Raw genomic sequence first — 24,961 nt, forward strand, 5'->3', positions numbered from 1 at the left:
ATTTCAGCATTCTAAGTACCAGAGAGTAATGGAGGCCTCCTTGTTCCTGCAGCCAGGTAAATTAGCAGAAAGGCAAGGGCAGGTAGCAAGGAGGGGTGATGCCAGGGTGAGCTTATTGCAAGCCAGTTGTTAATTCGGGTAGAATATAAATTCTGCTCACTCTTAAGCTTACCTTTATAGGCACCCCAGTTTTGAAATTGGCCATCATCAATAATCAGAACTGGAAAGGCAGCAACCCATAAACAGGTCATTTATGACAACACCAGGTATAAGACAGACAGTCAGCCATTTGATGTTACCAACTCAACAATCTCAAATAATTTCTATGAGGTGTCAGTAGTTTCTCTTCACAGCAACATTAGGTTACTTAAACAGAGGCATTCATCGTCATCAGGCCTCAGGAAAAAAAGAACTTAAGTCACTTTGAATGGAATAGCTGGACAACAGTTACTGAAACTTACGATCATCTGCATCTGACTTTTCTTCATTTGTTGAAAGCTGAGAATCGTATTTAGACAGCTGCTTCTTAATTTCTGCTTCATCTTCATCGTTCTTTTTCTAACTCCAAGAACACATAAGTAAGTTATTAAGATTTTTAGTTATACATCTTGAATGCAACATACATATTATTGTTATGCATCTGACAAGAATGTAGATGGCAAAGCCTCCTCCCCCCCAAAAATCTTAACTTCAGAAAATCTTGCATGGCAACTTCATAGAAGTAGTCTCAAGAAGCAATATTATTCAGTTTAACATATTATTTCAAATCTGAAAAAAAAATTTAAACAATTGATAGATTTTCTATTTATTGAATAACATCTAAACACACTATACCAAGGTTTTGAAACATATTTGTCTTACTAAAAATAAGCTCTCTCTCTTTGTATGAGTACAATTAATCCAGCTGCTAATTTTCCAAAAGGACTTCCAACTCAATGACTGATTTAAATATCCAGCAAAATGGTTCAGCATTACACAACAGCAGCAGGCCTCACTGGCCCAACACATACTGATGATGTGAGGATCAATCATTCAATTAGTTTTAACAATATTAACATAGGCTTTCAGAACTGGCACTCATGAAACATGAATTTAAAACAAAAAATGAATTAACACAAACCCTTGTTTACATTTGTTTCAGTGGAAGTGCACTAACGAAAGTTTAAAACTTCCAGACTGAAATCACTGCACTTAAATAACCTTTGCAAAGGGAAGGCCTGTGTTCTCCTGTGTGTCCAGGCAGATCCTGAGGTGGGAGAGCCACACTGGGTGAGCTGCTGCATAAAAAGCCTCATGGGAGCTGCCCACCAGTGTTCAGAAACAGGACCGTTTGCCCCCACTTCCCTACCTTTTTCTTCTTGTCTTTGAACTGCTTAATTAAAGTGATCAAATGCTCCACTAGAAACATAAAATACAGCCCTCCAAGTGCCGTGAGGCCCTTCCAGGTGGAATCCAAATAAGCACTCTCTTCTACACTTTGGAAAACAATATGCCTCAATGGAAGGTCTTTATTGTGCTCCATTAATGGTTTCTCATGATGATGATGATTTCCATGAGACTGAAAATTGAAAAAAGGAGAACAAAGTTAGTCCAGACAGCCTGCCCTGCAAAAGAAGATATATGATTGACAAAGTCAAGGTCAGTTTGCCTCATGCTGGTGCACCACTGCTGAATGAGTGGCTGCTGACACTAGCATGCACGACCATGGTGAGATGCACAGCATCATCACAGAATGCTATGGGGTCTAGTGGTGGACAGAATGGAGTAGATGCGTTGCAGAAGTCCTCACAGCTGTACCATCCTCATGCCATTTTGGCTGTCAGCTGTGTCAGACTTTAAAGTAGTAATGGATTTTGGTTTCTTATATCCCTCACTTTCTAGATGCATTTGCCATCAGTTTGCCCCCGAAGTAGTGTATTTCACTGAAGCCTGCTACTAGCAGAACTGCCACTATGTTCCCTGTTCTTACTTAAAAGTCTTCCCCAACCGAACTTATAATGACATTATGCTCCAAAGTGACATTTACTTAGTAATTCAGGTTACAAAAAGAAAGTACTTACATGTGGAAGGAGATGCAAAAGAGCATCCCCACTTAAGGTACCAACTGCTAATGCCACCAGGAAACTTAGAAGGAACTTGAAAAATACACGATTCATAAGTGGCACCAATACAACACCCAGTAATGAAAGAAAGCTGATGATAGAGATGGATATAAATCCTCCAATCCAAGCTGAAAAGGAAAGCAAAAATTTTTAAGTGCTTCAGCCAAGCATTCCTTTCCCAAATTCATTTTTTAAAAGTAGAAAAAAGGAAGAAATTAGGCACAGCCATCCATCCATAATCTGGCACAAGCACATCTTCTAAAGCCTACAAGCATTCTGTCACAGGAAGAACTCTATATAATTTGTGTGACTGAACTGCATTTTGAACACAGTTTAAGAGAGAATCTCACTTTGTGGTGTTTCTTCCCTTTGACACCAAAACAAAGATGCTGATTTTAGATTCTTGATCAACATTTTTGCTCCTAGTGAAGCACAAAACAACATAATGGTATCTCTACGCCTGGATAGTCCAGGCAAGCCCAATCTCGTCAGAGTTCAGAAGCTAAGCAGGGATGACTCTGGCAAGTATGTGGATGGGGGACCTCCTTGAAATACCAGAGCCAGGAGGCATGGGCAGGCTTTATCCACCCACCTCTCTGAATATCCTCCAAGCCCCCAGAAGTCACCAGAGATGACCATGACTTTCAGATGCACACCACTCACATGCGCACACGCACACACAATACGAAAGAAAAATACAACATAATGGTATTTAAGCAAGAAACTGCATTTCAACAAACCTACCTACTTGCAATGAATATGTTTTTGGAGGAGATTCTGCCTTTTCACTTGTTGCATGAATTATACAGTATCTGCCATCAATCTGGTTTACAATAGCTGGGCAAAGATAACTAAATTCCGTAGCTGTCAACATAGCTTGTGTGTTTATTCCATGAGAAAGCATCAATTTTGATGCATTGAAACACTGTAGGAGAAAACATTCAGGAAACTTAAGCTCATACATAAACATGAGGATAACTTCAAACTATAGTAGTGCAATAGTCAATTAAATTGGAAGTTTAAAATGTTGTAATTTTAAAAAGCAAATAAAAAGCAGGCAAACCAGCTAAGTTAAGACACAACCTACAGAGCAAAGTTTGAGTCCAGTGGTACCTTTAAGACCAACAAGGCTTTATGTGTGGAACACTTCTTCTGTGCATTGTGCATTGCACAATGACTACAGTTAATGATATTTCACAATGAATACAGTTATTACACAATGAATACATGTAGGTAGAGGGTGAGAAGTAAATTAGCATACAGTATAATGAAGATGTTTAACAGATTCAGGAACCGAACAGAAATAATAAGCTTAGGTTTTTTTGTTTATTTGGTTACCATTTGTTTATATGATTACCATTTCATAACTGGTACCATTTCGCAATTAAGGATACATCTGCCCATCAATCACCAATTCTGACATATTTATTTCCTTCAACAGATTTTCCACAAAATTAAATCCAAATAAATGGTAACCACATAAACTAAACTTATTACTCCTGTTTGGTTCTTGAATCTATTAAACATCTTCATTATGCTGTATCCTAATATACTGCTCACCCTCTACCTATATGTTTGGACTGGTAATTTCCATTTCGTTGTATCTGAGAAAGTGTGCACGCACATGAAAGCTTGAATAAAACCTTGAATAAAACTTTATTGGTTTTAAAAGGGTGCTACTTTGTTCTGCTGCTTCAAACCAACATGGCTATGAACCTGACAAAATCTAGTTACACTGTTCATTAACTGTATTCATTGCACAATATTAAACAAAACGCACAGCTGTTTAAACACAAATCTCTAGCACTAAGTGGGTACATATACAGAGAATTCAAGAACCATGCAATTAACTCCATGAGTCAGAAGTGCCTTGGACTCAATAGCCTGGATCCTTCAATTACTTCCTAGGGCACTCCCGTCAACAGAGGATGGAGTGATTTCTGGTCACTGTTCTTTGATATTTCCAGCACTAGCAAGCAGACATTCAGAGGAGTATCCAAAGAGGGGGTTTTTATTACTGAGTCCCCTTCTCCTGTTTTGCACCCAATGATGGGCCTCCCTCACCACTCAGGAACAGAATTTCAAAGACCTCAGTGGGCTCCAGTAGGAAAGAGAAGCAAGAAAGCTGCACTCTACTCATGAACCTTGTAGGATCCAAGCCATTGTTTCCCATCAGCAGCCCACTGACTATGGTGTATGACAAGAGGAAAGTTTAGATATCCTGCTCTTCTCCCCAACTGGGATTCCAAATAATTTACACATGTCTCCTATCCTTCATTTTATTTTCGTGACATCTTTGTGAAGTGGGTTGGTCTGAGAGAAGATGACTGGCACAGTGAATGTCCATGGCACAACATATTCATTTCTGGGTCTTCCAGATCCTGATTCAACATTCTAACCGCTATACTACAATGGTTCTCACTGGCTTCTCATGTAGTATGAAAAAAGGGAGACAAAAATCCTACTGGCTGAGCACAAGCACATTGCATTAGCCTCAGCAGTCACAGGCTAGACATTCAGACACTGAATATAGCAGAGGGTAGGAAAGAAAGGGGAAAGTGAGGCAGAAATGGGTGGCCAGTTCCAGATGCCCAAATGTTTCAATCTATGCATTGGACCAAATGAGAAATAATCCAGAGCAGGGGCAAGTTTTATCGCTTGAAAAAAATCTTTTCCCAGGTGGTGGACAGTAATGTTTTTAATGTCCAGAAATAACAACCAGTAGGAGCTTTTATGTGCCAAAGTGTCAGTTCAAGGGAGTGAATGGCACACCTTAGTTGAGCACTTGCAGTGAGCAAGAATCACCTCAAAATATTTTGTCAACTGCAAAAGAGCATATGCTTTTTTCCTTTTCAGTCTTCTCTGCGCCAAATACTAAGACTGCTGTAATTACCTTTTAATAAAGTTTTAATAAAGCCAAATATAGCTGGTTTCCTATTGTGCTTTACTAGTTTTATTGCCGTGGGCTCTGTCTGGTAGACATTTTTAATATATGTATTTATTTATACCGTAATTTTTGGTGCCTAACAGGCCTTTTATTTCTGATTTTCTGTACTATTATACCATTAATGGTCAGTAAATGTGTGTATACTAAATAGTGTGAGTACCCTGAAAGCTCCAGATATACTCCAGTATCAGGAAAGTCAGTAATAAAAATGTCTCCCTAGAATGCAATCTAGAATTTCCACAAGAAAATTCTCATGGTCTTCCTTACATTGCACTATTTTAAACAGACTTCGTTTATAAAGATTTCTGTAGGTCTCCTTGCTCCTTCAAGGGGGGGGGGGGATGCAACATGCTGTGGAGTTCTTGGCTCAGATTGTTCCTATGTCTTTCAAATAATGAGGCTCACAGAGCAACATGAATCAAAAGATGTCAACTAATAAGTGATACTTTAAAAGACAATTCAGTGTACTTAAGCTTACTTTTCAAGAAAGTCTATTTTGTTTTCATATTAAAATCTTGATTCCAGAACTTGCCAGTGGCTTCTGACAAACATGCTTTTGGGCAAAGCTCTTCCAGACCATATCCAACACCTCTACACCTCTGTGGGACACCTCTCTTTCCAAATTCATTGCTCATCAAGTTTCTGCTTTCAGCTTGTCTATACAGGCTGAAAACAGCAAAGAAGTTTAAAATGAAACCAGAGGTTTATCTTTTCTTGAGGGAAAGCTGATTTAATTGAAATTTTAATGTTCTCTGCCTCCAGTGAGTGAAATGTTTTTGTTACTAACTCAAACTACAACCACAGGGACAGAAGTAAATGTATTTACAGATGCCTGATAAGTAACATTTCACAAATGATGGGTTTACTCATAGTTAATTGTGGAATGTAAAACATAGTAGTATACTGCCTTGCTGTAACTTAAAGTAGGTCTTCTGACTAAGGAAGCTGTTCATATGAAGCTAGTTTTGTATTTTCTTTAATTTTATGGTCTATCAGAACCTTTCAGTTTGAAAACCACAAACCTCCAGGCTATACACCAACAGCACTTCACAGAACACTTCATGTATAAGTGTGCATTAAAAGAACAGACAAAATTCATCCTTTCCTCTCTCTGAACTCTGTAATGCCAAGTATGAAAGGATGAATAAAATGCAATCAAGCATAACAATCCCCATTTCATAACTCTGAATAGAAATACTAAATGATGAAACAGCAAGAACTTTATCTAATATTATCTAGTATTTCTGGTGTTGGAAAGGCTCTACATAAAATCACTGAAATGCAAATCTATGGATTTATTTTAGAAACAGGATGGATTGATGTTAAATCAAAGGTATAAAGAGAAAGGTATAAATATTTGATGGGATCAAGTTTTCATTTTTCTAATTCAAATATTTTCTGAACAATGTAATCTCCATTACTATGCGTTATTTACTGTGTTAAAATGTTAATACTATCTAGAATAATGAGTCAGACCTTTTTGTTCATGGTGTCCATGGCCCTTATTGTTACAGTCGATGAAGACTGACTTTTTCAAGAAACAACACAGATAGCCTTTTAAGTTGCAAATTATGTGTATAGTTAATGCAAGCCACATAGCCTAGTGAACATTTTTAGCAAATGTTGGATTAGCAAATGTGGATTTTTTGTGTGGATATTTTAGAATACTGTATATGAGGAGGGAGCCCTCAATTTTGAAATTAACTGTCTGTTTTTGCTGTGCAGGCAAAGATATTAATAAAAATCATTACTCTGAAGACTACCTGACTTAATTTCCCAGAGACAAAGGCAAAACATTCTTTAGCAAGAGAAAAGTGTACTTTCAGCAACATATTAAAAATTTAGAAACTAAGCACACTTTAGAACTCATGTAGTCAGAAGGCATAAGGCAGGAGTACAGGATCACCAAAGAGAGTTCTCTCCAAGGATGATCAAACTGGGGTATAGAATAATGTCCCTGGACGAGGTCCCCATTTCTGGTTTGAATTTTCAATAATGCTAGGATATTATTATGTGCCATGCTGTTTTATCTCAAAGGACACAAAGACATAAAGTAATTGAGTACAAATGCAGACAAAGAAACATGAAAAAGGGTGAAGGGCTGCCGACGAAGGACCAATTCAAACATCAAGGTTCTGCAGTAATGTTTACGTCTATTAGATATCATACAGGAGGAAAGGTAGTCTATGAACTGCTGACACTGTCAAATGACCCATATGCAGAAATTCAGAAGGACAAAACAAGTCCTAAATGACATAAATATACTTAATTCCAACAAGCACATCCAGGAACAGATCCTTTATCTGAAAAATTATAACATCTGAATTAATCCTTACATAGTTCTGCTGCAAAAAACCAGAAATGTACTGTATAAAATACTAAGCAACTATCAATGAAGTCTGCATCAACCATTACAGCTTCCTTTTAAAAATACTATTTTATTTAAAAATACAGCAAATACAGCCTCACCTCTTGTGTACTTGGTTTTCTTATTTTAGAATACATGTAACTTCCGCGTTCAGATTCGCTCACAGCAAATGATTCATTTTCTTTTCCATTTACAAGCAAACTCATATTGCTGCTTTCCAGGACAATGCTGGGACTGGGGCTGTGCATCCCTGTGTGCGAAGTCTTCAGTTCTACAGAAGAGGGCTGGAGAAGAGGGCTGCCTTCTGTGGTCGTGGTATAAGCAGATGCTACTATAGCAACTGTTGTGCTCTTGCTATTTGTAGAGCCCTGGTGATGCTTAGCAGTCTCTACTGCAGACAAAACTTTTGTCTGGCCATTCCGGAGATCTTTGCTTACACTACTAGATTCATCGTTGGGGCAACCTGTTTTCTCCAAGTTTGTCCCTGGTGCAATACGCTTACGATGATGATGGTGGTGTTCGTGGTCTATGGTAACTCTTTTAATCTTTTCAATGCCCATGTTATGTAGCAATTTTCTAAACCCATCAATAGTCAATGTGCTGTTCTCCCCATAACGAGAGAAGAGTTCCTGCAGATGATGTCTCTGCATAAGAATGGCCAAATCAACATTGATGCCAGCTGCCTTCTCAGGGATCAGGTGCTCCAGAGTTTGTGCAGTAGTGGCTTGTTCCAATCCATTGTGGCGAGCTTCACAAAACAATATGGAAAGCGAGAAGAGGAAAGTCACATACAATTTATTCTCCATTACAGAACCCTATAAGAAGAGAAAAACATAAAAAAGGAGTTACGAAACCTGTGCTGTATAAACCAAAGACAGCTACAAATGTAAAGTGTTAAATGACTTACATACCTTTTGTTTTTATACATATGAACTTATAAGGTAAAAAGCTGCAGAGAACGCTGATGGCAGATTACTTAAACCATCACTACATTTTGCTAAAACTGTACAGAGCACCGAAGCTCCATTACAGGAATTCTGAAAAGCTTCTGACTCGAAGGGACAGGATGCAGTGGGGCCATAACACTAAGGAAGGTAGGATTTAACCCTCCTCCCTTCTATGATTTCCATAACCGAAAATGCCCCTTCTGCAAAGCATTAGATCTCAAAATAACCAGTCCTTGATTTTGAAACAAAGTATTGGTTTATTGATAATCTATTGTGCTTGGATGGGCACCAGATTGGAAGTGATACATTGTAACTCAAGAATACTAGCTTTAAGGGGCACATCAAAGATACCTTAGGAATTCTACTCCAGCGTGTGAAATTCACATGCTTGCTACATTATCTACTATTGCGGTTTAGCAACATCCTGGGTTTAGACCTGAGCCTGAGAAAATTTTCCCGGAGACTTTATCTTCAAAGAGGACATTCCTGCATTTGCTATTAGTGAGAACTCAGGAAGAGGTTACATGGCTTTGATGTCCAACACATTAGAATAACAGTTAGCAATACAGGCATACCAATAAAGAAACAAGATGCTTGACACCTTCCCTGACACTGCCTTTAGCTCTAGTGGTGGGGAGATTGAGACAGGCATTCAAGTACCTGTCTTTTTTAACATTCCTAGACTAAAAGCAACTAGGACGAGCATTTTTAATAGGAGAGTGTATCCCCTATCCTAGTTAACTATATTTCAATTCCCCACCCTGGTTGCTTTTTATGGCCAAGATTCATCTAGCAAGCTCCTTTTCACAGAATTTCCAAGATACATGTAGTTTGACCCAGCGCAGCCAAATGTCACATTAATACCAGATATTCCTTCATGAGTTCAAGGAAAACAGACACACCACAGGACAAGGGACTCCAATAAAAGTTATTCTGAATTTTTGCTCAAACATTTTTTTAATGTTTATTCATTCAAACAGAAGTTTTGCATTCAGAAAATAAATCAGTAAAAGCAAAGGGGAGGGGAGTGTGTTATGCCAGCAGGGGATTAAGGCCATTATTGTGAATTGTGCCAACAAACATATATGGGGTTACTGCAGATCACAGAGAACTTCAGAAGTCTGACTGCAGCTGTCACATGTATGACTATCTGCCCACAGGACAGAAGTCCTAGCTGTATGCTCGATGCAAGGTCCTCAGGGAACGAGTTCCGAAGTGACTGACCTGGAGAAGCAGAGACAGTCAGTTAGGCACTCGGAGAAGACTCTCAGGCATGTATTAGATGAGCCCCACTCTGAACATGGCAGCCCCGTTGCTGCCAGGGAGCATGAGGGTCGAGAGGCAAAAGGGCACCGTGCTGAGGAAAAGGGGAATGCGCCCTCGGAAGGGACCTCTTCTTCAGTTGGTGAGCAGGTATCCTTTCATGCCAAGGAACCATCCCTGGGCAGGGAGAGAGGGGGGGTCTTGGTAGTTGGCGATCCAATCCTTAGGCAAGTAGACAGCTGGGTGGCAAAACCACGTACTGACCGTATGGTGACTTGCCTGCCTGGTGCGAAGGTAGCGGACATTACGCGTGTTGTAGATAGGCTGATAGACAGTGTTGGGGAGGAGCCCGTGGTCGTGGTGCATGTTGGCACCAACGATGTGAGGAAATGCAGTCGTGAGGTCCTGGAGGAAAAATTTAGGCTGCTAGGGAGGAGACAAGGCCAAGACCTCCAAGGTAGCCTTCTCAGAAATGCTACCTGTTCCACGTGCAGGGCTGGAGAGACAGGCACAAATTAGAAGTCTCAATGTGTGGATGAGATGATGGTGTAGGGAGGAAGGATTTCTGGAACAAGTGGGAGCTGTACAAAAGAGACGGACTCCACTTGTCCCCAGATGGAACCAGGCTGCTGACATTTAAAATCAAAAAGGTGGCAGAACAGTTTTTAAACTAAATTTTGGGCGAAAGCCGACAGGAGATGAAACGTCTCTGGTTCGGGAGGACTCATCTCAAAGAGATGAAGGGTTGGCTGTTACTTTTCTACCGGGTAATGGATCAGAGTTGTCCACTGAGATGGACTGTCTGCCAAAGTCTCGAGGCGGCAGGAGGAAGGTGGCGGGCCTAACTTGCCTGGGAAATTATAGATGTTTGTATACAAATGCTAGAAGTGTTTAAAGTAAAATTGGTGAGTTGGAATGTTTAGTTTTAGGGGAAAACATAAGACATTGTGGGAATTTCAGAAACGTGGTGGAATGAGGAGAATCAGTGGAACATGGTGATTCCTGGATATAAGTTATATCGGAAGGATAGGGAGGGAAGGGTTGGAGGTGGGGTAGCTCTGTATGTCAGAGAGGGTATACAGTCCAGTAAGACTGAGGTCAGAGAATTAGATTCCCTTCTATAAATGCTTTGGGTCGAAATAGAGGGCCCAAAAGGAAATTTAACTATGGGAGTTTGTTATCGCCCACCAAATCAAAAGATAGAGGACGATTATAATATGATGGAAGGATTAAAGATAGAGGCTAATCGTAAAAGCTGTGTCATAATAGGTGATTTTAACTACCCACAGACTGATTGGGTCAATATGTGTTCAGGTCGAGAGAAAGAGATTGAGTTTCTAGACACTCTCAATGACTGTGCTATGGAGCAGATGGTCACAGAACCTACCAGGGGTGGGGCGATCCTAAATTTGGTCCTAAGTAATGCCCAAGATTTGGTGTGAGATGTAAAAGTGATTGCATCGCTTGGGAGAAGTGACCATAACATTATTGATTTCACCATTTGTATAAATAGGGAGTTGCCCCAAAAGACCAGCACAACCACGTTTAACTTTAAAACGGGTAAATTCTCTGAGATGAGGAGGCAAGTGAAGAGGAAACTGAAAGGAAAGGTAAATATAGTCAAAACCCTTGGGGAAGCTTGGAGACTATTTAAAACTACAATCCTAGAAGCTCAGATAAAATATATACCACAAGTTAGGAAAGGCACAAACAGGTATAAGAAAAGGCCTGCATGGTTAACAAACAAAGGAATGAAAGCTGTAAAAGGTAACGACTCCTTTAAGCGGTGGAAAGCTAGTCAAAGTGAGATTAATAAAAGGGAACACAGGCTGTGGCAAATCAAATGCAAGACGGTGATCAGGCGGGCAAAAAGGGACTATGAGGAGCATATTGCAAAAAACATGAAGACCAACAATAAAAATTTCTTCAAATATATTAGAAGCAGGAAACCAGCCAAGGAGGCAGTGGGGCCCTTGGATGACCAAGGGGTAAAAGGATTACTGAAGGAGGATAGGGAAATGGCTGAGAAGCTGAATGCGTTTTTTGCCTCTGTCTTCACTGTGGAAGATGAGAAGTGTTTGTCCGCTCCAGAACCCCTAATTTTGGAAGGGGTGTTGAAAGACCTGAGTCAGATTGAGGTGACAAGAGAGGAGGTCCTACAACTGTTAGATGAATTAAAAACTAATAAGTCACCTGGTCCGGATGGCATACATCCAAGAGTTCTGAAAGAACACAAAGTTGAACTTGTGGATCTCGTGACAAAAATATGTAATCTTTCATTGAAATCTGCCTCCATTCCTGAGGACTGGAAGGTAGCAAATGTCACCCCCATCTTTAAAAAGGGTTCCAAAGGAGATCCAGACAATTACAGGCCAGACAGTCTGACTTCAATACCGGGAAAGTTAGTAGAAACCATTATCAAGGACAGAATGAGTAGGCACATAGATGAACACAAATTATTGAGGAAAACTCAGCATAGGTTCTGTAAAGGAAGATCTTGCCTCACTAACCTGTTACAGTTCTTTGAGGGGGTGAACAAACATGTGGACAAAGGGGACCCAATAGATGTTGTTTACCTTGACTTCCAGAAAGCTTTTGATAAAGTTCCTCATCAAAGGCTCCTTAGTAAGCTTGAGAGTCATGGAGTAAAAGGACAGGTCCTCTTGTGGATCAAAAACTGGCTAATTAATAGGAAGCAGAGAGTGAGTATGAATGGGCAGTCTTCGCAGTGGAGGACAATAAGCAGTGGGGTGCTGTAGGGCTCAGTACTGGGTCCCATTCTCTTTAACTTGTTCATAAATGATTTGGAGTTAAGAGTAAGCAGTGAAGTGGCCAAGTTTGCAGATGACACTAAGTTGTTCAGGGTGGTGAGAACCAGAGAGGATTGTGAGGTACTCCAAAGGGATCTGTTGAGGCTGGGTGAGTGGGCGTCAACGTGGCAGATGAGGTTCAGTGTGGCCAAGTGCAAAGTAATGCACATTGGGGCCAAGAATCCCAGCTACAAATACAAGTTGATGGGGTGTGAACTGGCAGAGACTGACCAAGAGAGAGATCTTGGGGTCGTGGTAGATAACTCACTGAAAGTATGAAGACAGTGTGTGAGTAGAGAAACAAGTCCTTTTCTCCCTTTCTCACAATACAAGAACTCGTGGGCATTCGATGAAATTGCTGAGCAGACAGGTTAGAATGGATAAAAGGAAGTATTTCTTCACCCAAAGGGTGATTAACATGTGGAATTCACTGCCAGAGGAGGTGGTGGCGGCCACAAGCATAGCCAGCTTCAAGAGAGGACTGGATAAAAATATGGAGCAGAGGTCCATCAGTGGGTATTAGGCACAGTGTGTTGGCCTGATCCAACATGGCTTCTCTTATGGTCTTATGCCACAGGTGACCAATGCGTTTTGCTTTCATGAAGTAGAATTCCATGATGCACTTGCAAACCTCCCCCCCCCCCCGCCCCGCTTTTATGCAGCAGAGCTAGAACATAAGAACATAAGAACATAAGAGAAGCCATGTTAGATCAGGCCAATGGCCCATCCAGTCCAACATTCTGTGTCACACAGCGGCCAAATATATATATATATATATATATATATATATATATATATATATATATATATATATATATATATATACACACACACACACACACACACACACACTGTGGCTAATAGCCACTGATGGACCTCTGCTCCATATTTTTATCTAACCCCTTCTTGAAGGTGGCTATGCTTGTGGATGCCACCACCTCCTGTGGCAGTGAATTCCACATGTTAATCACCCTTTGGGTGAAGAAGTACTTCCTTTTATCCGTTTTAACCTGTCTGCTCAGCAATTTCATCGAATGCCCACGAGTTCTTGTATTGTGAGAAAGGGAGAAAAGTACTTCTTTCTCTACTTTCTCCATCCCATGCATTATCTTGTAAACTTCCATCATGTCACCCCTCAGTCGACGTTTCTCCAAGCTAAAGAGCCCTAAGCGTTTCAACCTTTCTTCATAGGGAAGGTGTTCCAGCCCTTTAATCATTTTAGTTGCCCTTTTCTGAACTTTCTCCAATGCTATAATATCCTTTTTGAGGTGCGGCGACCAGAACTGCACACAGTACTCCAAATGAGACCGCACCATCGATTTATACAGAGGCATTATGATACTGGCTGATTTGTTTTCAATTCCCTTCCTAATAATTCCCAGCATGGCGTTGGCCTTTTTTATTGCAAACGCACACTGTCTTGACATTTTCAGTGAATTATCTACCATGACCCCAAGATCTCTCTCTTGGTCTGTCTCTGCCAGTTCACACCCCATCAACTTGTATTTGTAGCTGGGATTCTTGGCCCCAATGTGCATTACTTTGCACTTGGCCACATTGAACCGCATCTGCCACGTTGACGCCCACTCACCCAGCCTCAACAGATCCCTTTGGAGTTCCTCACAATCCTCTCTGGTTCTCACCACCCTGAACAATTTAGTGTCATCCGCAAATTTGGCCACTTCACTGCTCACTCCCAACTCTAAATCATTTATGAACAAGTTAAAGAGGATGGGACCCAGTACCGAGCCCTGCGGCACCCCACTGCTTACCGTCCTCCACTGCGAAGACTGCCCATTTATACTCACTCTCTGCTTCCTATTACTCAGCCAGTTTTTGATCCACAAGAGTACCTGTCCTTTTACTCCATGACTCTCAAGCTTTCTAAGGAGCCTTTGATGAGGAACTTTATCAAAAGCTTTCTGGAAGTCAAGGTAAACAACATCTATCGGGTCTCCTTTGTCCACATGTTTGTTCACCCCCTCAAAGAAATGCAACAGGTTAGTGAGGCAAGATCTTCCCTTGCAGAACCCATGCTGAGTCTTCCTCAATAACCCGTGTTCATCAATGTGAGGTGGAGGTGGAGGAAACACCACCAAGTGTCTTGCCTTGGAAGGCCAGCCCTGAGAGGCGGTTTGCCTCTGCGGTCTCTCCTTCAAAGGGCTGATGCTGCGTGGCTGGCCCGGCTCTCCAGGGCAGGGCAAGAGCTGGGTCACGCCTCCGTTCTTCTCGGTTAAAAGGCCTGCCCGGGATCTCCTCAGCCCCCCCCCCCAGCAGGCGAAGGAGGCGTGGCTAGCTGAGCGCTCACCGCGGCAGGGGAGCCCCGCCCACGCGGGAGGGAGGGAGGGAGGGAGCGCCAGCCCCGCAGCCCCCACCCCACCTCGACGGATGTCACTTTCCCGGCGGGAGGACAGACAGACGGTCTCCACGGCAACCGTAGCCCCCCCCCCGCACTTACCTGCCCTCAGCCGCTGTAACGCCAGAGCCGGCCTCCTCACGAGGAAGCCGCTGCCTTCCCTCATACAAGCGGCTTTTTTCTTTCTTTCTCTCTCGAGGAGCCAGCCCTGAAGCCTGACGCCAAATCAGAACACGGGTCCAGACCACGAGGGCACATTTGAGCCAATGAACGGTGCGGCCCCTGTCACGCCTTTCCTCAGCCCCGCCCCCCGTCTTCTCGGGGCGAGAAGCGACACAAAGGAGTCGGCGCCGGCGGGATCCGCGTGGCTGAGCCGCCCGGGGCGTTTTGCGCATGCGCAGCCCGTGGGCGGGCTTTTAAAAGGCTGGTGCGAGCGGCGGTTGCCCAAGTGGGCGGGGGGGGGGGGCGGGGGGAGGAGCTTTTCTTGCCTCCCCCCCCCCCCGCGTGGCTTTCATCCGCGGGCATCTTTTAGAGCTGGATGCAGCTGGCTGGGAGCTCTGACATAAGGAGGGGGGGGGTTCGTTGCATAAACTACATACTTGATAAAAATGGAAGTATATACTACATTACTCTGTCTGTTAATAAAGCAGACGTCCAGAGGCACTTTACTGTCCAACAATCTTTATTCTGACACTGGATAAAAGTTAACTTCTGCCCTGTTGAGCTTGTTAGAATTTAACAGGCTGCTGAATTTCTCTTTACTGGGGGGAGCAAATACTACTGCATGCAGTGGCGTAGGGAGGGGGTGGCGGGGGTGGCGGATCGCCCCAGGTCTGCGGGGTCTGGGGGGCCCCTTGGGGGCTCCTCAGAAGCCAGCTGCACTCGCCGCCTTCCCCGACCGCGCGCGGGGCCGGGCGGCGGCGGCCGGGAAGCAGCGGAGAGGCCAAGGGGCCCCTCAGAAGCCGGCTGCACTCGCCGCCTTCCCCGACCGCGCGCGGGGCCGGGCGGCGGCGGCGGCCGGGAAGCAGCGGAGAGGCCAAGCGGCCCCTCAGAAGCCGGCGAGCGGCGCCGCCTTCCCCGCCCGCGCGCGGGGCCCGGCGGCGGCGGAGGCCGGGAAGCGGCGAGAGGCCAGCTGTGGGCCTGCTTCAGCAGAACTGACAAACTCCTGCCTGGCTCCAAATGCCAGACATCCCATTGCCTGGTTCAGCAGGGCCTGCATCAACTCACTCCGAATGGATGCTGCCCCGCATGGCAGCTTAGAGGTGAGGAAGGGGTTCTTCCAGGGCTGGGAAGGGGTTGATGCGTGGGAGCTTGCCAAGCCCTTCAATACAAGCAGCTGCCATCTGATTGCACATTGTGAGGGGAGGATTAGCAAGGGGTCCATGTGGGCAGGGGCTTCCATCTCTGGGTGGATGTTGTGGGGTGCATGTAAACATAGGATCCTTCTTCCCTTGCAGATGCCTGAAACAGGCTGGAAAGGCATGATTCAGGTATTAATTCATCTTGGAAATACTGAATGCACATCTCTTCTCACCAGTTCAGCTCACTATCTGCTTGCTTGTTGAAGCAGGGAGTTGATCTAGTGCCAGGCAGTTCAGCCATTCAAGAGCATCTCAAGACTACTGGCCAGGCAAGTTTTTGCATATTCAAACAGCACAGGGCAATTGGCAACATTTCACACATCTTGATGGGCGGGGCTTTTTTGTAGCAGGATCTCCTTTGCATCTTAGGCCACACACCCCTGCTGTAGCCAATCCTCCAAGAGCTTTCAGGGCTCTTCATGCAGGGCCTAACTGAAAGCTCTTGGAGGATTGGCTGCATCGGGTGGGGGTGGGAGGTGGCCTAATATTCAAAGGAGTTCTTGCTGCAATAAAAGCCCTGCTGATAGGAATCCTGCCTCCCCCTGAAAGATCTGCGATCTCTGCTGGCTGCTCAACAGCTGCTCTTAAAAATGAACACAGAGGAAATTGGTCGGTCAGTCAGTGATTATAACTAAATGCTGTTTAAAGAAAAAAAGTCTAAACAGTTTGTGTTCATTTAAGCGTATGTTATCATGGAGATTTTTGTGCATGTACAAGTTTGCCTCTCATTATGGGAGTTGAAGAATCATCTGCACGTGATTTGTCTGGAGAAGCCTCAGTTTCAACGTCTGGGCAAATGCCAAAGCAGCTTGACAGGAGTAATCAGCAACTGCGGAACCTACCTGGTCTCTTCCCCTGCTCAATCTCTTCATCCCTAGCCCTGGGATGGGGACAGAGAATTTCACTTGAGAGTATCCAGGGAACCAACTCCTAAATTGGTGCAACTGGAAGAGTTTGGTGAGCCATGATCGCTGGAGCTCGGTGGGTCAATCTCTGATGTCTCCTGGCTGCATTATGACTCTGGTAAGTGAGTGGAGAAGTTTCCTGTCCCAGAAGAGGGGAGCAGACTATCTCCAGAGGAAATGTCTCTGTTACATCCGAGGGGCCTGCAGCTGAAATCAAGCCTCCGGGGTGCCGTGCGGCACGCTGAAGCAGCCTGTCGGTCACTTCCGGGTTCCTGTCCTGCATCTCGACCTGTGTTATTAGTGACAGGCTGCTTCGGTGGGCCGCTGCGCCGCCCCCCTGGGTCCCACAACGATGGGACCGATGCTCAAAACACTCTATAACCCCTCAAAAGAACAGCAGTCTAGCTCGCTTCCCCCAAGCCCTGCCGCCATAAGCCTCAAGGGGGCTCATTTTGCGGCATCTCCCGGCGGGAGGGTGGCACCCGCACAGGACACATATCAAATGAAAGAGGGGGCGTAGGGCTATCAGAAACAGCCGGCGGAGGAAGTCGGGAGCCCACCCCACTGGGGGATCCACACCCCGAAAGTGATGAAGGTGGCGCAGATAGAGCCAACAGAGCAAACAGGACAAAATAAATAGGCTGCATTATGCAGCACAGTTGAGAAAGTGCCTTACCCCATATACTGATGAAGTATATACAGGATTTGAGAACAAAATTGTTTCCGGCGGTGATATTTGGGGGATTTTTGGGGACGTCACAGGAAGTGCTGTGAAGTCACTTCCTGCTTCCGGCAGGTGGCGCGGGGGAAATGATGTCACACGAAGTGATGTCACTTCCCGTTTCCGGCAGGTTGCACGGGGGAAATGATGTCACAGGAAGTGACGTCACTTCCTGTTTCCGGTGGCGTGCACACACATAGGGGGGCCCACATAAATCTTGGGCCCCGGGCCCCCAAAGCCCTAGCTACGCCCCTGACTGCATGTGAAGTGAGTCCAGTCAGGTCTTATGTAAGCAGCAACAGTTTATTCCAGAAGGAGCAGTGAGGCGAGAACAGACAACACAGCAACCTATGTACAGTTCAGCTGAGTAGAACATGCCCCCTTTCGTTGTGACAATCCCTCCTATTGGTCTCTCCAGGATCCTTCATTTGCATTTCCTTGAGAACAGCCAATCATAATGCCGGCATCAGGGTCCTGGCGAGTAATGGAAGCAGGCTTCAAGCTCAGGCCTTCAACAGTACTAAAAAAAGGTAAAGGTAGTTCCCCTGTGCAAGCACCAGTCATTTCTGACTTTGGGGTGACGTTGCCTTCACAACGTTTTCATGGCAGACTTTTTACGGGTGGTTTGCCATTGCCTTCCCCAGTCTTTTTACACTTTTCCCCCCAGCAAGCTGGGGACTCATTTTACCAACCTCTTAAGGATGGAAGGCTGAGTCAACCTTGAGCCAGCTACCTGAAACCAGCTTCCGCCCGAATCAAACTCAGGTTGTGAGCAGAGCTTAGGACTGCAGTACTGCAGCTTTACCACTCTGCTGCACGGAGCTCTCTTCAACAGTACAACCCAACAGCAAATACATAACAAATATACTAAAAAGAACTGCATAAGAGTGGTTCAGATATTTCTCAGTGGAATCTGCTTCTAACTAATTGGAGAGTAATTTTTAAAAAATGTTTTGAGCTATCTCTCACGTTGACCAAGGAATGCAAGCTGGGGGTGTTTTTGTTTTAAACTAAATACAGTGATTTATCCAATGCCACCTAATGAGCTTTATGATTTAATGAAGAAATGTGCATGAAAGTCTCTGAAGTTTTTGTTTCCATCAGTGGTTATGTTATTTTAATAGCCTACAATCAAAATTTTAAAAACTAAATAATTTAAATGTTGTATCCATTCTAAAAATAATACCAACTATGGCATACAGACGTCAAAAATCCTCAACATAAATCTGAATCTAAACAAAAGCTAACAGTAGCCTAAAACAAACAATGCCCTCCAAGTAAAAGGGGCCGTGACTCAGTGGCAGAGCATCTGCATGGCATGCAGAAGGCCTCCGTTCAGTCGGTCCCTGGCATCTCCAGCTGAAGGATCTGGCAGCAGTAGGTGCTGTGGAAGGCTTTCTCTGCCTGAGACCCTGGAGAGCTGTGGCCATACACTAGACATGAGTCAGCAGTGTGATGGAGTGGCTAACATTTTATTATTTATTATTTTATTATTTATTATTATTATTAAAAATGCAAATGAGATTTTGGGCTGTATCAACAGAATTATAGTGTCCAGATCATGCTAAGTGATGGTATCACTTTACTCCGCTCTGGTTAGACCTCATGTAGAGTATTGTGTTCAATTTTGGGCACCACATTTTAAGAAGGATATAGATAAGCAGGAACATGTCCAGAGGAGGGCAATGAAGGTGGTGAGGGGTCTGAAGACCAAGTCCTAAGAGGAAAGACTGAAGGAGATGAATATGTTTAGCCTGGAGAAGAAAGGACTGAGAGGTGATATGATCACCACCTTCAAATACTTGAAGAGCTGTCATGTAGAGGATGGTAATATACAAAAGAACACCATGGTATGCTAAGAGGAACAACCATGGAAACAAGTTTCTAGTCAACATTTTTTTTTAATAATGTAAAGTACAAACCAAGTACAACACTCTCCCAATTCCATTCTCAACAATAATATTAACAAGCATCCTAACAGGACTATAAAGTCTGTAATAGATGGAGAATGCATTCCAAACAGCTTCTTCAAAGCAGACAGGTGTAGAATTTCAAGGTCCAAGCCCAATGAGCATTTCAATATAATATAATAACTCTTTCTCAAGAGCCTGGAATCCTAAGCATGTAGTAGTAGACAAGTATCTATTTCAGAGTGGAACAACAAAGCCTTCAAGAAATGAATGATGCAATGTAGAAGTTTTCAAAATAGGCTTCCTAGCATTTCATTTCTTGAAGGCTTTATTGTTCTACTTGGAAATAGATACTTGTACACGGAGTACATCAGGGAGCACAACTGGGAGCAGTTAACCCCTTCACTAGCAAGTTCTCAGTGATACATGCCAGGTCAGCCCTTTTACCCGGGATTAAATCCTGGATTAATTCCTGGATGGCTGCTTTTCCTGTGACTGAGCTGTCATTTAGTTGCAGGATTTTGTAATTTGGTGTGTTCCTGATACGGATACCAACAACACTGGAAGAAGAGGCAGACCAATATTGTGGGGTCCGCATTAAAATATGCCCTGCTTCAGGTTTCCATTGGAGTGATATCTGTCACGTGTAGAGCCTGTCCAGATGTTGTATGTTAAACAATGACTCATACACGGGAGGGTCCAACAAGGACTGTTTAATAGAACGTGGTTTGCAAAGCACGGGGAGCCCGGATAGATTAGCTTCCACCCGTCGACTCCCCCTTCTGTGTCGCAGCACAGTCCTTATATACCTAAGCCAAACCCCCTGTGGAACTCACTGATTGGTGAATTTCCTCACAATCTTGCCTAACACCAACGCGCGCAGGTTTTAAAAGTATAACACTCCTAATCTTCCCCCCTCCCCTCTTCTCCTTCCAACCATTGTTACTGTTACTTTTTCTTAGTTTCCATAGTAACCACACATGCTTACAGAACTAGAGTTAAACAACAGTGCTCCCCCTTTCAGTCCCTCCTCTTTTTATTTCTAAACTTGTTTCTCTAGTTCGTATTTATAATGATGCCTTCATATTCTACTTGTGGTGTTTGCTGCAAAACCATAACTACTTGTGTTTTTGGTTTCAAGTTCTTAATAAAGCTGATACATATTGGTAAGCATTGCATACAACAGCATACCAGAATCCCCATACATAAAATGACTAAAACAACAGTAAACAAACCCTTTAACCAACTGAAGTTAGGCAACCAACTTGTAAGCCAATCCCAAAGATTCCTTGTATTCTTTGAATAGAGTTGTCGTACCTGTATCCCTATACCTTGTAAGACTTTCACATTTGTTGCTATTTTTCCTGATTCATTTATCCAGTGACAGCAAGTAACATTTAGCCATACACACAACCCTCCTTGAGCACTAAGCAAATAATCTAAGGCCAGGCAGTGCTGGTATAACTCTGCCCCTAAAGATTCGATCTCTGATTGTAGTGTTTGCACCGTTTCTGCCGTTGTGTTCGCTAATTTCTCCACAGTATAGCTTAGCTGTCTTATGGCCTTTACATTCCAGGCTACTCCCAGTCCTGAAAACATAATGGCAGCAAACCGCTCTCCCTCTGTTAAATAAGTGTTTTCTGGATCATATCCCAGGTCAGCATCGTATTTTCTTTTAACCCTATGCCATTTTATGTGAGGGTCCCATGTGTCTTGGCTTTGTTGTTTGGAATGAAAGGCAATGTCTCCTGGAGCTATTGTCCCAACTGTGCATGTTCCATTCCAAGCCCTGGGCAGTACCCTCCCTGCCCAATTTCCACAAACCCATAAGATTCCTGGTGGCAGACCATATAGATAATATCCAGCATTGTAATATATTCGTTCCTGCAACCCGTAGAATAATTGGGACCTTGATGTGCTTTGGTATAATTCTATAATTGGGCTATTATCTGATTCCCCTGAGGTAGAAAAAGGACTGCTCCAATTCCCTTCATTAGCTCCTTCTTCCAACCCAGGTCCTACTTTGATTGTTAGATTACACTCAGGATAGTCTCCCACCAATGTTCTCACTTTAGTTTGTTGGGCATTTGTAATTACATGATACTCTGACTGACTATGCCATTGGAAACATACCGGTGCTTTCGGCCAGAGATGGTGTCTGGCTAACCAGACCTGACTCTTATCTTTTGGAATCCTTCCTTTATTTCCTGGGATCCCAGAACCATTGAGAGCCCCAGCAACCCCTGTTACATTCCACCCATGCAGTGAGATCACAGCCGAGACCACCATGGGCCACCCACTCCTCCTTGAGGAAGGGGGGTGGGCACACATCCAACATAAAGTAAGGTTTGTTTCTTTCACCACAGTATTCATGGTTTTGTGCCAAATATTTTGCTCCCATCCTCCTAAAACAATTGAAAATAAAACAATTGCCCATAGGGACTCTAGCAGTCCTCCCAGTTTCCCCCTCCCTACCATACCGTAACCTCCCCTTTTCCTATAGATTTCAAACTTGAGTCTTTTACTAAGAGTTCGCCTGCTGTAAAGTTAAATAAAATAGAGAACAAGGGTGCAGCTGATGCTTGCCCCACAAGCCAGAAATTCAATGACAGCAGAAAAGGCCCTTTCCAAAGAGTCAGTTCTTCTGTGATCCACTCTCCAGGCCACACGGGTTGTTTGAGTCAGTTAGTTCCACATTCATCAATCGCAGCTTCAGGGGTTCTCCTTTTACCGGCTGGCTGGTCCAGTTTTCCGGTTCTGCCCCTTCCTTAGTGCGAGTATGATGTGTGAGTCCCTGCTCCCTATTGGACTTAAGGAGAAAGGACAAAACCAGCACATATTCACGTACATACACATTTTTTATCAAGTGTAAATTGTCTGCAGCTGAATCGGGTATCACTTCTTTATTGTCTTTCTTTCAAAGTCTGATTTAGTGCATATAACTCTGCTGTTCTCTTGTCATAGGATACCGTTTTTGGTAAATGGGCCGAGTATCCTGTAATACGATCTCAACTGGGGTCACATTCATTCGGCCTGAATTCTCTGGGGCTGCCCATATTTTGGGAGAAATTTCTCTTTGGTTTTCTTCTGATGTGCTGCTAAACTCACGATGCATCGGCCCTCCTTTATAATATTAATGATGCCTATCTTGTCAGCCAAATCTCTCCCCATCAAATTCATTCCCTCCCTCCCCAGCAGGGCAAACGTATGTTTCACTGTCCCTTTTCTCCCTGGATATATTACTTCAATTTCCTCAGTGATGGGTGCTTGGAACGGTCTGTTTTTGACCCCTTGCATTATAACACTCAGTGGCCCCAATCTGGCACCTAGTGGTAACTTTTGTAATGTTGATCTTGTAGCCCCAGTATCATACAGAAATAACATCTTTTCTCTTTTCGGTCCCAGCCTTAGTTTTACCAAGGGCTCTTCGGGGCTGGGTCCCGAATATTGGAGCCCGTGACACCCCTATTCTCCATCTTCATACATGGCTGCCGCCCTATATCCTCCCCACTCTTCCTTATTTCTATTTCTACATTCTCTTCCCCAATGTCCCCTCTCTCCGCAATACTTGCACACATCCTTGGGTAGGGGTCTCCTTTCTTCTCTTGAGTCCCTCTGCTCCTCCCATCGGGGGCGGGAACCCCTCCCTCGCATTCCTTTCCTTCTGTTATTCCTCCTCTCTATCTTCCCGCTTCTGTACCTCTTTTGCTGTTTGTACCATTAAATTGACTGTCTTTGCTTCCTTCTCTGTCTCTCTCCGGGCTATAACTTTCTGCGCTTCTACCACCAGATCTGTCAGGGGCTTTGTAAGTAAACCATCTAGCTTCTGTAGCGTTTTCTTTATATCTGGGTTGCTTTGTTCCACAAAATGAAACTTTAAGACTGCCTTCCCTTCTTCTGTCTCAGGATTTAGCCCTGTAAAAGCGGTCATATTATTTTTTAACCTTTCTAGGAACTGCAAATGGGACTCTGCCGAGCCTTGGGGCTCTCCAAAAGCCTTATGAAAATTAACCACTGGGGGAATCATTTTTACCAACCCATCCAATAACATTCCCCTGTATTGAGAACAGAAAGTCCGTCCAGCAGTTGCTTGAATATCTAGGTTTGGTGGATTGCCATCAGGAAGAACCACCAGGGCTCCTTCATCTGTTCTATCTCCAGCCCCTTTAACCCATTGTTTTCTAGCAGTTGAAAGTGCTTCGATTGCTTCCTCATTTCCCGCCATTTGTTTTAATATGTGTATCATTTCTTCTGGGGAGTATATGGACGGTCCCAGTAAGCCATCCAGTTTTGTCCTAAACATTATTGGATTTTCAGATAGAGGAGGCAACTGATTCCTCATAACACGTAATTCAGTACTAGTTAATGGAACCTCCACATACCCCACTGCTTCTCCCATTGGAACTTGCCTGAGGGGGGCTAATAAGTTTCTCTCAGGTTCTTGTACACTGTCTGCTGACTGAGCATGAACCTTGCTTGCTTTCACCTCAGATCTTGTCCTCCCCTCTCCCTCCTGGCGGCCCCAATCTTCTGTTCGTTTTAAAAGGTCGAACACTTCAGCATATGCTCCTCGACCCCTAGAGGTGGCTCCCTGTGGTGTTGCCTCCTGAGCATATGGTGGGGGAGAATTAGTTGGTTGGCCGTTATTTTTGGCGGGCTCTGGCGCAATAGGCTCTGGTAAAAGCAGAGGGCGCCTTCTCCCTGTAGCATGGTCGTTAGGATCCCACACAGGGGGCTCTTCATCTTCTACTATTTCAACTGCCATCATTGTAATGGCAGTGGAAAAAGGATTTTTCGCAAAATCAGCCCAGATGACAACACAATCTAAATTAAAAGGAACCTCCGGGCGCGGTTCCAACTTCAGCCAATATTGCCTCATGCCTAGAATTATTTCCTCATTAATGGTACCATATTTTGGCCAATGATGTCCATACGGAAGATCTTGGATGGCCGGCCATTCTAAAACACATGTCTTAACCAGTTGTTCTTTGGTTAGGCCATAATCTTTAAATCGTTCCCAAGCCTTTAATATGCGGTCCAAGGGGGTTCCCACAGGGAACTCCACTTTCCGCTGGCGCCCCTGTACTGCCGGCTTACCAGTCCCTTGCGCCTGTCCTTTGGGGACGTCTCCCCGGCGCTCCCTATTTTTGAATCCCTTTTGACCCATTGTGTCTTGTTTAAACAAGATAATCACCAGCTTTCCGTCGCTGGTTGGCGCCCGCTCACCAACTTTCCGTCGCTGGTTGAATCCTGGCGCCCCCTCCCCCCCCC

At 44.0% G+C, this 24,961-nt stretch overlaps 1 protein-coding gene across 1 annotated transcript in view; it reads right to left on the minus strand.

Annotated features, from left to right (window-relative positions):
- The window catches only part of SLC39A6 (solute carrier family 39 member 6), a 55,728-nt gene extending 40,688 nt beyond the window's left edge, over positions 1-15,040 (minus strand). Inside the window, exons 1-6 of the mRNA XM_060253769.1 lie at positions 14,896-15,040; positions 7,519-8,232; positions 2,847-3,027; positions 2,061-2,230; positions 1,349-1,558; positions 462-558 (exon numbers count right to left, since the gene is read on the minus strand). Coding sequence (XP_060109752.1) covers positions 462-558; positions 1,349-1,558; positions 2,061-2,230; positions 2,847-3,027; positions 7,519-8,223 — 1,363 coding nt within the window. The 5' untranslated portion in view covers positions 8,224-8,232; positions 14,896-15,040. The remainder of the gene's footprint in view (positions 1-461; positions 559-1,348; positions 1,559-2,060; positions 2,231-2,846; positions 3,028-7,518; positions 8,233-14,895) is intronic.
- Between the last annotated feature and the right edge of the window lie 9,921 nt (positions 15,041-24,961).

Source organism: Heteronotia binoei, chromosome 14 (genome assembly GCF_032191835.1).
Source record: "Heteronotia binoei isolate CCM8104 ecotype False Entrance Well chromosome 14, APGP_CSIRO_Hbin_v1, whole genome shotgun sequence".
In the NCBI taxonomy this organism is placed as follows: domain Eukaryota; kingdom Metazoa; phylum Chordata; class Lepidosauria; order Squamata; family Gekkonidae; genus Heteronotia; species Heteronotia binoei.